This window comes from Microtus oregoni, unplaced genomic scaffold (assembly GCF_018167655.1).
Source record: "Microtus oregoni isolate MIOR12 unplaced genomic scaffold, Mior012 000042F_ref0000377, whole genome shotgun sequence".
Taxonomy (NCBI): Eukaryota; Metazoa; Chordata; class Mammalia; order Rodentia; family Cricetidae; genus Microtus; species Microtus oregoni.
In genome coordinates, this window is record NW_024543209.1 from 22,193,479 (window position 1) to 22,208,280 (window position 14,802).

General features: G+C 39.1%; 2 protein-coding genes across 2 annotated transcripts; both read left to right on the top strand.

The window, feature by feature from the left end:
- The first annotated feature begins 1,708 nt into the window (after positions 1-1,708).
- LOC121434089 (vomeronasal type-1 receptor 4-like) lies at positions 1,709-2,684 on the top strand. The gene has a single exon (XM_041632897.1). It carries the CDS (start codon positions 1,746-1,748, stop codon positions 2,682-2,684), a length of 939 nt encoding a protein of 312 aa, XP_041488831.1. The 5' UTR covers positions 1,709-1,745.
- Positions 2,685-12,566: 9,882 nt separating this feature from the next.
- On the top strand, positions 12,567-13,532 carry LOC121434082 (vomeronasal type-1 receptor 4-like). Its single transcript, XM_041632887.1, has one exon. It carries the CDS (start codon positions 12,567-12,569, stop codon positions 13,530-13,532), a length of 966 nt encoding a protein of 321 aa, XP_041488821.1.
- Positions 13,533-14,802: the final 1,270 nt, after the last annotated feature.

The following is a 14,802-nucleotide window of genomic DNA, read 5'->3' on the forward strand; positions in this document are numbered from 1 at the left end:
AGGGATTTTGACAGATTCCAATCAATGACAAAACACTTAAGTTTTTCTATTAATATCTGGAGCGTATTTCATTTGTACAGATATTTAGATGGTATTGTGCTTTCTAGGACTCTCACAGGCAATAATTACCTCTTTTCTACAGGAGCAGTTGAAAGCAATAACTGACATTTCTAGAGTCATGATACTTGGACACAAATCTCAGAACAAGGCTAGGTTGATGAAGGTCACTGGTAAGATCATCTTGACACAGACATGTACAGCTATCCTGTGAGTTTAACAGGATGGAGGGAAGTGAACAGAGGTATTGCAAGTGCTCAGAACACACAAACCCATGCAGCCACTATAATATTCAGATTTTTCATATCCTAGAAAAGGTGCCCAAAGCTTACCACAAATCCCCGAGAAATGAGAATGGAGCTCCAGAACTTGAAGAATAACATTCTACCTGAGTCCAAGTTCTGGAATCAGCTTGGACTGGTGTATAAAAAAACCAGTCTGCCTGACAAACAGTTTGGAGGAAAAGCAGGCTGCAAAACCAGCTAAAAAATTAGCTGCTCAAAAGGCCCCAAAGAAGCAAATGGCACCATGAACTCTTAGATAGTGGGGCCCCTGCTCACACCAGTATGCCCCCACGTACTGCGCTACGTGCAGTTGATATTGACTCATGATTCAAAACTTGTACTCATGGCAATATATCATCCATTATTTATCCTGTTCTTAGGTTTACCTCATCAGCATCCCCTGGTCCAGAGCTGTTCTATGTTCCCTTATGTGTCCTGAGGTAACTCACTGCGGTTACAGATGGCCAGAAGTCATCCGCTAGGACCAGAGACCTCTGCTACCCCCTATTCTAGAAAGCAACACAAGGTTCTGCTAGACACCATCCCTAGCTGCAGCCTAGCAGTTACATGAAAATTTTCAAGTTATATTTTCATGATTCAACTTTAACTGTAGGGGTCTATATGAAAAGTTTGTGCAATTGAACTTGACATTGAGAATGACTTTAAAAAATCTAGATATACTTATATGGATTGAAATCACAGAGTGATCAACATAAAAATTTAAAAAAATGTTAGGATATAGAAATTGAAGTTATAAGGCTTTGAAGTCAAAAGCAAATCTTGATATTGTTACCCACTAATTAATAGGGAAATAGAAACAAAGCCTTTGTCTTTGAAAGTCAGTGGGAAAATATGAAGAGACAGAGAGAGACAGAGACGGAGATGGGAAGAGAAAAAGAGAGGGAGAGGGAGAGGGAGGGAAAGAGACAGAGAGAGAGAGAGAGAGAGAGAGAGAGAGAGAGAGAGAGAGGAGAGATAGAAAGAAGAATTTTGTTTGGGGAAATTTACAGTTCATTTCAGTTATGATATGAGTTATCTATGTTTTTTTCCAGCATGTGGACAGACAGACACATACACACAGAGACACACATAAACAAATTCACATTTTAACGAGTCAATTTTGCTAGTATAGACTTCCAACATATCTCCTTTAAAACGTTGGGGATTCATTCCAGTTACCAAGCTCACCTGTCAGAGCACACACATAACTCAGACTCCCACAGGGAAGAGGAGGATTGCAGGGTCCCAGTCTACAGCAGCACATGTGTCCACCACTAACTCTTGTATAACAGAAAATGCTATTATGTGAAACGTTTTTTAGATAAATGTCTAACATTACTGATGTTTTATGAAAAAAAACTCTTTGTATCCTGAATACAAGATTTTCTTTCCAGGAAAGAAGAAATGTTTTTGAGATTTATTAAGCAAATAGTTTTCCTCTTCATGACTGTGTTTGGGACTCTGGGGAACATTTCTGTTTCTGTGAATTATATATTCATTTGGTGCGGAGGGCCTGAGCAGAAACCCATACATCTTATTCTCATCCACTTGGCTTTTACAAATGTCATTATGCTCTTTGCAAAAGGATTGCCAAAGACAATGGCAGCTTTTGGTTTGAGAAACTTCCTAGATGATATAGAATGTAAGATCATCATTTACCTGCAGAGGGTTTCCCGTGGGGTCTCCATCTGCACCAGCAGTCTCCTCACTGTGGTCCAGGCCATCATCATCAGTCCCAGAGCATCTGGGTGGAGGAGGCTCAGACCAAAGTCTGCATGGCACATCCTTCCATTCTTTTCATTCTTTTGGATACTCAACGCTTTATTAGCTATGAACCTAATCCATTCCATCACAAGTACAAGCCTGAATATATCACAGTTTAAGAATGATGACAACTATTGTTACTTATTGCTTGAAAATCAGAAAATTAAGTGGATGGTTCTCCCTCTCATGGTCCTGAGAGATGCTGTGTTTCAGGGAGTCATGGGAGGAGCCAGTGGCTATATGGTATTTCTTCTCCACAAGCACCACCAGCATGTCCTCTACCTTCAGAATTCCAAGCTTCTCTACAGAACTCCCCCTGAGCTGAGAGCTGCTCAGAGTGTCCTCCTTCTGATGCTCTGTTTTGTTTTCTTCTATTGGATTGACTGTGCTTTTTCTCTATTTTTAAGTATCTCTTTAGTAAAGATACCCTTGATGGGAAATATTCAAGAATTTTTAACCCTTGGTTATGCAACTTTTAGCCCTATTGTGTTGATTCACAGGGAAGGACTTCTGCCTGAGTGTTGGCATGCTCAGTGGGAAAAATTGAGAAAGTATCTCTTTTATTTTTCTATTAAATAATGTGAAAGATCTCTCAGTTATGCAATATCATAGGTAAGAAAAATTCTCTCAAATCAGTTTAAGTATGTGTTTATTCTCAAACAATCTTCATGGTAACTCAACCTCATGCTGAGAGAGAGATCTTAGAAAATTTCAGTGATAAGTCAAACCTTATTCTCCACTTTTCCTTTTTTTGGTAAGGATTTCTAAGAAGTCCTATATCTGTATTGTGTACTGATAATTTACCAGCATTATGTCCTTGTGTCCCTGTAGCACATCAGTGTCTGGCACCTGTAAGAGGTTGTCAAATGTCCTGTGAGACTAGAGTTAGAGAGTGTTCTGCACCATTTGTGGTTGCTAGGAATCGAACCTGGGTCCTCTAGGAGACAAGCTAGTGCTCTCAACTACTGAACCATGCCTCCAGCACAGAGAGAATGTTCTTATTTATATTTTGTAAAACTGATTTTCCTATTACCGTTACTGTAAGCGCACAGATGAATTTTTGTAAAAGGACACTGTGCCTCAGTTTTCTGGCTGCTCAGACAGGAATAATCACACAGAAACTATACTAATTGCAACACTGTTTCCCTGAGGGCTCAGATGGATTTCCAACCAGCTCTTAGTTTAATCCATTTCTATCAATCACCATGAGGGTTTGGTCTTCTAGTATGGTTATGGTGTCTTTCTCCTCCATATTCTGTAGTCTTTGAAAGATCTGAAAAATGTCTATTTAACTGAATATATCTCTATATATCCAGAAAATCTATCTAACATGACTACAAGCTTGACTATTATCGATGATTATCCACTAACAACCTATATTTCCTAATTATACATTACATTTTAAAATTTTAAATGAACTACACAATCACAATACCTTAATCAAGATTAGAAATATGCATATACATATAACCAAATTGACATAGCAACTACCTGACTCTGCCTTCTTTCTTCCTTCGTTCAGTTTAGGTTTCTTGTCTAGCTTTATTCTGCCCTGCCTTTGAACAAAGCAGCTTCGTTTTTAACCAATGGTAATAAACCATATTCACAGAATACAGAGGGGAATTTCCAGATGAAATTTGGCAAATTTTGTCAATTTCATAGTGATTTAATCATGTTATTCAAAGAAATCTATATCTTGTCCCTGATGCTGTACTTGTTAAATGTTAGTTTAGCTAGGATGAAGTTTTGAGGTTCTTCAAAGTGTCTGTATGTTTCCATCTGTAGAAAATATTTTGCAGATTTGTGAAAAATGATATAAACTACATCCACTTCCTGGAATCTCAATGCACCAGTGACAGAACTTAAATGCACTAAAATATTTCTGTGGTCTTATATACACGAAGGTTCTCTGCAGGAATTAAGATTGTCCATATGGAATTAACTGGATAAGGAATACATGGTAAAGTTTCATTTTATCCATCTATAGTCTCTATGTTGATTAAAAAATGTAGATTTTCCTTTTTGCAAGATTAATCTGCAGTGTAACTGAAGCAGACTGAGGCTTGTTAGCAGCTGTCCTTTGTTAATGCCTGGTTGCTCTCCACAACACTATCCAGCTGTTTGTCATCAAAGAACTGCAAAAGGATCTGATTCCACATTTGTTTAAATGAAGAATTCACTGCTTGATTTCTTAATTTAGATCCACACAATAAGATATCGACATGGTTCTAACAATCTGATAGATGCATTCTGAAAAATAATAATTGATGTCATCATTGAACATGAAATTATAAATTCACTAGGGGTAGTTTTATGCCTTATTTGTAAAAATTTTTTTCTGTCATATCTGACTAAACACCTGAAACATTTTGGTTGCATCACGGCTCTACTTTATAATGATGTATACATTTTTGTGTTTTGCTTGGTTGCACTGTATATACAAAACATTTAATTAAGTGATGTATCTTGTATTGTGTTATAGATTATTAAACAGCATGTTCTTCTAATATAAAGATTTATTTTATGTATGTGTCTGTGAGTGTGTCACATTTGTACAGTTCCCCACACAGATGATGAGGGCACTGATCACAGGGAGCTAGAGCTACAGGCAGTCATGAGTCCTAGATGTGAGAGCTGGGAAAGGAACCAGGGTCCTCTGCAAGAAGAACATGTCTCATAACTATTCCTCCAGTTCGTTCTCATGGTTCTCATGTAAATGTGACTTGTTTATAGGAAATATCTCTTGGTTCTCTGAGTCTCACAGTCTTTACAGCTGTTTTCCATAAACTGACATGAAAGGCGAGACTAACAAACTTTCTCGTTGGTCTGTATAATTTGACACAAAAAGAAGTGATGTAAGAACATTGAGGAAGAAAGCTGTGTTTAACCTGAATGATGGAGACAGTGTTCACCATTAAGAAGAGAGAGGGTTATGGAGAGAGGCCTTGGTGGGTAAAAACACCTGCTGAAAGGTCAGACAATCTGATCAATTCTGATGAAAAAACTGACTGCTACATGCGGTCTTCTGACCTCCATTTTCATGCTGAGACATTCACACTTGAACTCACCATGAAAACTTTAATTTAAAATTAAACAAAAGCAGACAGGAGATACATGAGTGTTGATACAGCATGAACAAGGATGGTCTGGACTCTGAGTGGCATATAGAGTTGCTATTGTGAATTTTTCCCTTAAAAAAGAGTATATTGGAAAAATATGAAATAAATCATCGATTAGAACATACATTAAAATTTAAGATATGGTTAAAATTCTAAATAAATAGAGGATAGTAAGGGCAACTTGGATATCAGACTCAATTATGCTCTTCAGGTAAAGCACATGAGATTGGACACATGAATTAGTATAAATGACTTCATTTTCTTTCAGGACAGATTTCACATCACTAGCATCGACCTGTGGGACATAATGCTAAATGATATAAGTCAGGTGCATATAAAATATAAATTACTACATAATTTTACTAATAAGTGAAACCTGATAAAACAGAGGATAGAGCCTTCAGAGTGTCGTGTGTACCCTACAGCCCTCAGAAACTTCTTCCATTTGTGAACCTATTGGTGGCTGGTTCCTCCTTATAACCAGGAATATGAAGGGGTGGCTACTCAGAGCTTGCCTGTTTTCACCTTCAAATTCTTTCTGTCATGTGACTTTTCCTAGGAAGACAATTAAAAAATTTTTTACCCCTGATAGGTTAAAAACTGTGCTAGGAATTGGTTCCATCTATGCTGAGTTGAGTGGATCAGTTTACTTTGGTTACCAGATTACACTGTAATTTATAGGGCATGGGAGACTCAAATGTGCCTGCATGATCAGAAATTCTGTTTCAACATTGGTGACAACCTCCAAAAATACTGTTTGAGAAAAGGTCCCAAGCCTCCATCAAGATTCCAAGACCTATGCACTTCCCAAGTTTATTAGCAGCTATGGCAGAAAGAAGTAGAGACTGGAATCTTAGGTGAAGCTGTGAAAACGGCCTCCACATTCCCATGAGATTCTAACTGTCTCATTACCAGTACCATAGGGAAGGCTACAACTCTACTGTGCCAAAGGTATTCTGTGGGCTACAGTCACTGCTTCATGGTGGCCAATGGCCACGGGCTGGCTAGTTCTGTCAACTCGAGACAAGCTAGAATTACCTGAAAGGAGAAAGGATCCATTGAGAAAACACCACTATAAAATCCAAATGTAGGGTATTTTATGAATCACTTATTGATGGTGGAGTTCCCATCCCTTTCATGGTAGTACCATTTGTAACATGAGGGCCTGCTTGTGGGGGTTTCTGTCATGCCTGGTTCCACAGCTGGTTAGCCCCCCAAAAAATCACACAAAGATTCTGCGTAAGTTATAAAACTGATTAACCTATTAGCTCAGGCTTTGTAGTAGCACTTATAACTTAATGTTAGCACATTATTCTAGTCTATGTTAGCCACATAGCTCGCTACCTTTCTAAGCAGGACAAGTCACATCTTGCTTCTTCCGTGGTCTGTGCAGGAATGGGAAAAGAGCTTCCTACTTCCCAGAATACTCCTGTTCTCATTGCCCTGCCTCTATTTCCTGTCTGGTTGACTTGCTATACTTCCTGCCTGGCCAATCAGCATTTATTTATAACATGATTGACAGAATACAGACAATTCTCCGGCACCACTCTAAAAAAAAAAGGGGGGGAAGTGGTGCGTGAGAATAGGCTATATTCTGTCAATCGTAATTTGAATAAGTGCTGATTGTCCAGGCAGGAAGTATAGGCAGGAAAACCACACAGGAAGTAGAGGTTGAGCAAAGAGAACAGGAGTATTCTGGGAAGCAGGAAGCTCCCTCTGTGAATCCAGCCCAGACCACCAAAGAAGGAGGATGTGAGCTGCCCTGATGAGAAAGGTACCAAACCAGGGGGCTAACATAAATAAGAACAATTTGTTAATATAAGCTACAAGAGCTAATACGAAGCCTGAGCTAATGGGCCAATCAGTTTATATCTAATGCAGACTCTCTGTGTGATTTTTCTTTGAGACTTGCTGGCTGTGGGAACTGGGCAGGACAGAAATCCCTAAAGCTGACCCATCATGTTACAACCATTCTTTGACAAATGGTCATGGATTCTATACAAAAGTAGATTGAGCAACCATGGTGAACAAGCCAGTAAGCAGCGCCCCTCCATAACCTCTGCATCAGCTTGTACCTCTAGGTTTCTGCACTACGTGAGTTCCTGTCCTGATGCCTTGATGATAAACAGTGATGTGAAAGTGTCAAACAAACAAACCCTTCCCTCCATTAAGAACATGGCCCAGAAATGGAGTAGTTTGAGAATTCTGAGTGCTTGTGGAAACACTACAAGTAAACAGGACAAAAATCTTCTCTCTTGGTTTCTGCAAATCACAGAAGTTTTCTTGGAATGGGTTTCCATGCTCTGTGCAGACATAGCAGAAAGGAGTGTCTCTATTTCTGATTGCCTCTTATTGCTTGTTATTGATAATCACTTAAATGTTTAAAAAAATCCTCTGTGTGCTTCTGTGATGAACATGATTTTGTCATGCTCAGCTTGTCTTTGCCATTGTATATGGATTGACCTCATATGAACTTTCTTACCCTCAGAGTATAACTTGACTGCTGCTCTGAATAAAGTTGGCTGTTGCATGAGACTCCAGTCCACCTCATTCTCCCAGGTCCCTCTACCTCTGGAGGGTGACAAGTGGTGCCTGAAAAGGGACCTGAAATTAGCTATGAAATCAGAGAGTGGGGACCTTCATGGAAAGAGATGAGTGAGCATAATGGGGCAGACACCAGGGAAGGCTTCGTCATATGTTGACTTTCTGCTTCATTTTGTAAAGAAAGGAATAGAAATAATATCAAAATCACAGCTATTAAATTGTTTGTGAGTACAAGACCTGGCTTTTAGGAGAAGGAAATTTAAATGAGGAATTATGATACAGAGTCCCCCAAAGCATACTATAAAGAAATATTAAAGAGGCAGAAAGATTCCATCATTCCATTCTGGGTCACTTTGACATTAATCTGAACAGTTATAAAATACTTAGGGAAGATAAGGATATTATTAATAATGAGAAAGAGATGGCTAATTCCTTTGGGTAATTCATTTGGCTCTAAGATTCCTCCACCTCCTCGTCTACAGGATTCTCTGATCTTTGAAAGGAAGAATTTGATGTAGACATCCCATTTAAGGGCTGAGTGTTCCAAGGTCTCTCATTCTCTATGTATTGTCTGCCTGTGGGTCTGTGTATTTGTTCCCACGTGCTGCAGGAGGAAGCTTCTCTGATGATGTCTGGACAAGACACTGATCTAAGAATGCAATAGAATATCATTAGGAGTAATTTTATAACTACATTTTTCTCTTTTCTTAGACAGGTAGTACTTAGTTTTATTCTTGATCCCTGGTCAATCTGTTCTCAGGTTCTTGGGCACCTGAGCAGTTTTGGGCATGGTTTCATCTCATGGGCCCCTTAAGCCAAATCAGTTATCAACTGGTTACTGCTACAATTTTTGTTTCAACATTGCCCTGGAATTTTTTTGCAGGCAAGACACCATTGCAGATAAAGAGTTTGTGGCTGGGTTGGAGTTTATATTTCTATTTTGAGACCATATAGAGTACAGTCCTGTATCAAAGAAGCTGAAAAATTGGGGTGAATCCTCTATATAGGCACCAACTTGACCTCTCTGTATTAATGATCTGTGCAGATGATGTCTTCAGCAGTGGGGCCGAGCTGTGAGTTGTGAGGAGCAACCTACAGCCTGGGCATCAGCCTGGGCTGTTATGATTCACATCCTGCCCATTTGGCCAACAACTCTTATTTTTGAATTTCTATCTACCCTGACATATATGATATAGGTCTTAGTTTCCCCGTTTCTAAATTTACCCTTCAATAGGTAGAATAGGAATCTTGTTTGGTTTCTTCAAAAGCTGTCATTTCATTTATAAAGAAGGATGTTTAGCTTCTGTTATGTGCCAATTGCACCTATATGTATGGCGGCACCACGATTCAGTGCGCAGAGTAAGAGCCTGAACTTATCTCACAAGGACACCCCGTGGTGCTTTTTTTCAAGAACACAATGATGATACCATTGTTTTAAAACTTAGTCCCGAACCCACTTTTATTTACATCATATGACATTTGGGATAGGAAGGGCTTCCTAGGAAGTAACTTGAAAAATACAAAGAAGGACCACTCCTGGACACCGATAAGTTAAAAAGGTACCCTTAATGTTTTGTAAAGATTACTTTTAGAATAAAGTCAGTATTGTGGTTCGAGTAAGTCCCATATGATATTTCAAGTACTTAAGGGGCAGGAATGAAAGAATCGTTTATAGAAAATTCCTTCACTACCAACAGGCACAGGTAGAACAAAGGACTCTAAATCGTCCTGGTCCATTCTTGGGACTTGATCAGAAAGCAGCCTCTGCAGTGCTTTGCTTCATTTATTCTACTCCTGTGTGATGAGGGATTTCAGAAAGAAAAGCGAGAGACCTGTCCATGTGTCAGAAGCAGATTCTGTCCAGGTCACAGCTTGGCACTTTGAGAAGATGAAAACCAGTCAGAAGATGCAGGGCTCTCCGTACACAGAAACATAAGTTAGTTGTTCATTTTCTCCTCTCTCGTTTTCCTTGTCAAAATTAAGCTTGAAATAACTGCTGAGCAAAATAGATGTAGTAATCGTGGAGAGAGGAAAGCTGTACTTCAGGGACTGGGGCTCTGCAGAGGCCTTCCTTCCCCTGACACTGTGACCACCTGAAACTTGAAGTCTGCAATACCTGATGTCAGCCAAGAGCCCACAGATCCTGAAGTACAAATGTGACCTGACAAGTGTCCCCTTCCCAGAGCTGCTCCAGATCCTGTCTGCACCACAGAGGTCCAGGTGAGTACATGGAGGTAAGGAGACTAGTTCCTGTCCTCGGGCTGGAGTGTCATGTCAGAGCTCTGGGTGGGCCTTAGCCTATCTTACCTTTCTAAATGGATCAAAAAGATAAGATTTTTCAGATGTCTAAATCCCGGAGACGATCATGATACTTGCAGTAAGTTTAGCACTAGAGAGATTTGGCAGGGGAATTGTTCAGGGCTAGCCTGGTTACAGAGGGAGACTCTCTCTCAAAAATAACTAGATAAATGAAAGAAAATAAAAACTTTCTTTCAGGTTTAACTTTGCCAGCATTGTGACTTCAACAGTGTCGCTAGTGTCTGTGAGCCTTGCACTTTTCAGTTTGATGTTTTTTCACTTTACTAATATTGGCATAGTTTTACAATAGCCTTCTAATTTTGTTTGATGGTTTTTCTGTCTGTATCCATCCTTGAAGGCTCTTGATTTTATCACATACTATTACAATCCTTGTATTAAATTCAGTCATTATATTCCTGGCTAGTGAATAATATAATACTCAGTGTAACAGTTATCGTTACCATCTTGAGAAATGCTGCTGTTTAAGATCCAGGCTGTTGAGGAGCACACCCAGAAACAGCTCATCTTATATTTATCCCACGCTAAGCAGCAAAGAGCAACAATCTTTTTAGTTTTGTCTGTTTTCCTGCAAGCTCATTTCTTTTAGAAAAGCCAGGTTTGGTAGATGTAACTTCAGATTCTTGGACATTAGACTCATCCTGGCATCACCCATCCATCTAAACACAAATCCATTCCTCCTTTTAAATTCATTTCCTTTAGCATTTCCCAAATAATGTGGAAGATGAGACACCTCTTCCTCTATTGACAGTGACTTCAGTAGAAAGGAATCAATTATTAGGATATCAGAGCCTGGTCTCAAATATGACTTAAAGCTTGGAAAATGGAAGAGAGGACAAGAAAAGTAGGAATGCCCATGAAAACAAGAATTGAAAAAACATAAAAATTTTAATGTTGTCTATCAGTACTTGTGAAAAATGAAAATAAGTATTTTGACAGATTCCAATCACTGACAAAACACTTATTTTTTATTCTAAACATGGTAGTGAATGCTGATATTAATATCTGGAGCATATTTCCTGTGTACAGATATTTAGATGATTTTGTGATTTCTAGGACTCACTGAAACAGGCAATAATTACCTCTCTGCTAGAGGAAACAGTGAAAGCAATAACTGGCATTTCTAGAGTTATGAGGCCACCTGAAAACAAATCTAGGAACAAGGCTAGGTGGAGGAAGTCACCCATACAATCATCGGTACATAGACAATTAAATCAATCCTGGGTGCTGAACAGAATGAAGGGCAGTGAATAGAGACATTGCATGCACTCAGAACACTGGAATATTCAGATTTTTCATATTCTAGAAAAGGTGCCCAAAGCTTACCACAAATCCCTGAGAAATGAGAATGGAGATCCAAAACTTGAAGAATAGCATCCTACCTGAATCCAAGTTCTGGAATCAGCTCGGATTGGTAAATAAAAGGCAGCTTGCGTGACAAACAGGTGGGAAGAAGAGCAGGCTGCAAAACCAGCTGACATAATAGCTGCTCAAAAGTCCCCACAGAAGCAAATGACACCATGAACTCTTAGACAATGGAACCCCTGCTCACACCAGTATGCCCCCACGTACTGTGCTATGTGCAGTTGATATTGAGGATTTATAACTTTTGGCAGTATAGAACACCCCATTAATCCTGTTCTTTACCTCATCAGCATCCCCTGGTCCAGAGCTGTTCTATGTTCCCTTATGTGTCCTGAGGTAACTCACTGCGGTTACAGATGGCCAGAAGTCATCCGCTAGGACCAGAGATCTCTGCTACCCCCTATTCTAGAAAGCAACACAAGGTTCTGCTAGACACCATCCCTAGCTGCAGCCTAGCAGTTACATGAAAATTTTCAACTTATATTTTGATGATTCCGTTTTAACTCTAGGGCTCTATTTGAAAAAGTTGTGCAATTGAACTTGACATTGAGAACTACCTTTAAAAAAAAACTAGTAAATATACATATGGAATGAAATCACAGAATGATCAACATAAACAGCTTAAAATTATTACGATGTAGAAATTGAAGTTATAAGGCTTTGAAGTCAAATGCAAATCTCGAAATTGCTACACTAATTAAGAGGGAAATGAAAACAGAGCCTTTGTCTCTGAAATTCAGTGGGAAAATATGATGAAATAGAGAGAAAGAAAAAAGAAAGAATTTCGTTTGGGAAAATTTACAGTTCATTTCAGTTATGATGAGAGTTATCTATGTTAATCCCAGCATATGGAGAGACAGACACATACACAAAGAGACACACAAACAAATTCACATATTTTAACAAGTCAATTTTGCTAGTATAGAGCTCAAACGTATCCCCTTTAAAACTTTAGAGTTTTATTCCAGTTACCAAGCTCACCTGTCAGAGCACACACATAACTCAGAGTCTATAGGGAAGAGGAAGAGTTCAGGGCCCCAGTTTACAGCAACATATGTTTCCACCACTGACTCTCGTATACCAGAAAATGCTATTATGTGAAATGTTTTTCAGATAGATGCTGATGCTTTTGGAAAAAAAACCTCTTTTTATCCTGAATACAAGATTTTCTCCTAGAAATGAAGAAATGCTTTTGAAATTTATTAAGCAAATAGTTTTCCTCTTCATGACTGTGTTTGGAACTCTGGGGAACATTTCTGTTTCTGTGAATTATATGATCAGATGGTGTGGAGGGCCTGAGAAGAAACCTATAGATCTTATTCTCATCCACTTGGCTATTACAAACATCATAATTCTTCTTGCAAAAGGATTGCCAAAGACAATGATAGCTTTTGGTCTGAGAAACTTCCTAGATGACATAGGATGCAAGATCCTCATTTACCTGTCAAGGGTTTCCCGTGGGGTCTCCATCTGCACCAGCAGTCTCCTCACTGTGGTCCAGGCCATCATCATCAGTCCCAGAACATCTGGGTGGAGAAGGCTCAGACCACAGTCTGCATGGCACATCCTTCCATTCTTTTCATTCTTTTGGATACTCAATGCTTTAATAGCTATGAACCTAATCCATTCCATCACAAGTATAAGCCTGAATATATCAGAGCGTAAGAATGGTGACAAATATTGTTATTTTATGCAAGAAAGTCAGAAAACAAAATGGATTGTTCTCCCTCTCATGGTCCTGAGAGATGCTGTGTTTCAGGGAGCCATGGGAGGTGCCAGTGGCTACATGGTACTTCTTCTCCACAAGCACCACCAGCATGTCCTCCACCTTCAGAACTCCAAGCTTCTCTACAGAACTCCCCCTGAGCTGAGAGCTGCTCAGAGTGTCCTCCTTCTGATGCTCTGTTTTGTTTTCTTCTATTGGGCTGACTGTGCTATTTCTCTATTTTTAAGTCTCTTTTTAGCAAAAAAACCCTTGATGGTAAATATTCAAGAATTTATAACCCTTGGTTATGCAACTTTTAGCCCTGTTGTGTTGATTCACAGGGAAGGACTTCTGCCTGAGTGTTGGCATGCTCAGTAGGGAAAATTGAGAAAATATCTCTTTTATTTTTCTATTAAATCAGCGTGAAAGAGCTCTCAGTCCTATAATATTGTGGGCAAGACAAAATTCTCTCAAATCAGTTTAAGTATGTGTTTATTCTCAATCAGTCTTCTGGGGACTCAACCTTATGCTGAGAGAGAGATCTTAGTAAATTACAGTGATAAGTGAAACCTTATTATCCACTTTTCCTCTTTTTGGATGGGATTTAAAAAAAGTCCTATATCTGTATTGTGTACTGACAATTTACCAGAGTTATTTCCTTGTGTCCCTGTAGCACATCAGTGCCTCGCTCCTGAAGGATAGAAGAGGTTGTCAAATGTCCTGTGACTGACTAGAGTTAGAGAGTTTGTCTGTACCATTTGTGGTTGCTAGGAATTGAACCTGGGTCCTCTGGAAGACACGCCTGTTGTCTCAACTACTGAGCCATGCCTCCAACACAGAGAGAATGGTCTTATTTATATTTTGTAAAACTAATTTTCCTATTACTGTTACTGGAAGCACACAGTTGAATTTCTGTAAAAGGAAACCGTGCCTAGGTTTTCTGGCTGCTCAAACAGGAATAAATTTATCCATTTCTATCAATACCATGAGTGTGTGGCCTTCTAGTATGGTTCTGGTGCCTTTCTCCTCCAACAACTACATAGTAACTGCCTGACTCTGCCTTCTTTTTCCCTTCGTTCACTTTAGTTTTCCTGTCTATCTTTATTCTGCCTTGCCATTGAACAAAGAAGCTTCTTTTATAACCAATGGTAATAAACCATATTCACAGAATACAGAGGGGAATTTCCAGATGAAATTTGGCAAATTTTGTCAACTTCATAGTGATTTAATCATGTTATTCAAAGAAATCCATATCTTGTTCCTGATGCTGTACTTCCTAAATGTTAGTTTAGCTGTGATGAAGTTTTGAGGTTCTTCAAAGTGTCTGTATGTTTCCATCTGTAGAAAATATTTTGCAGATTTGTGAAAAATGATATAAACTACATCCACTTCCTGGAATCTCAATGCACCAGTGACAGAACTTAAATGCACTGAAATATTTCTGTGGTCTTATATACACGAAGGTTCTCTGCAGGAATGAAGGTTGTCCATATGGGGTAAAGTGGATAAGGAATACATGGTAAAGTTTCATTTTATCCATCTATAGTTTGTATGTTGATTAACAATGTGGATTTGCCAATTTTCAGATTAATCTGCAGTGTGACTGAAGCAGACTGAGGCTTGTTAGCAGCTGCCCTTTGTTAATGCC

Excerpts from the sequence above, each read along its gene's own strand:
- LOC121434089 (XM_041632897.1), top strand. The coding sequence starts at position 1,746 with ATGTTTTTGAGATTTATTAAGCAAATAGTTTTCCTCTTCATGACTGTG.
- LOC121434082 (XM_041632887.1), top strand. The coding sequence starts at position 12,567 with ATGCTGATGCTTTTGGAAAAAAAACCTCTTTTTATCCTGAATACAAGA.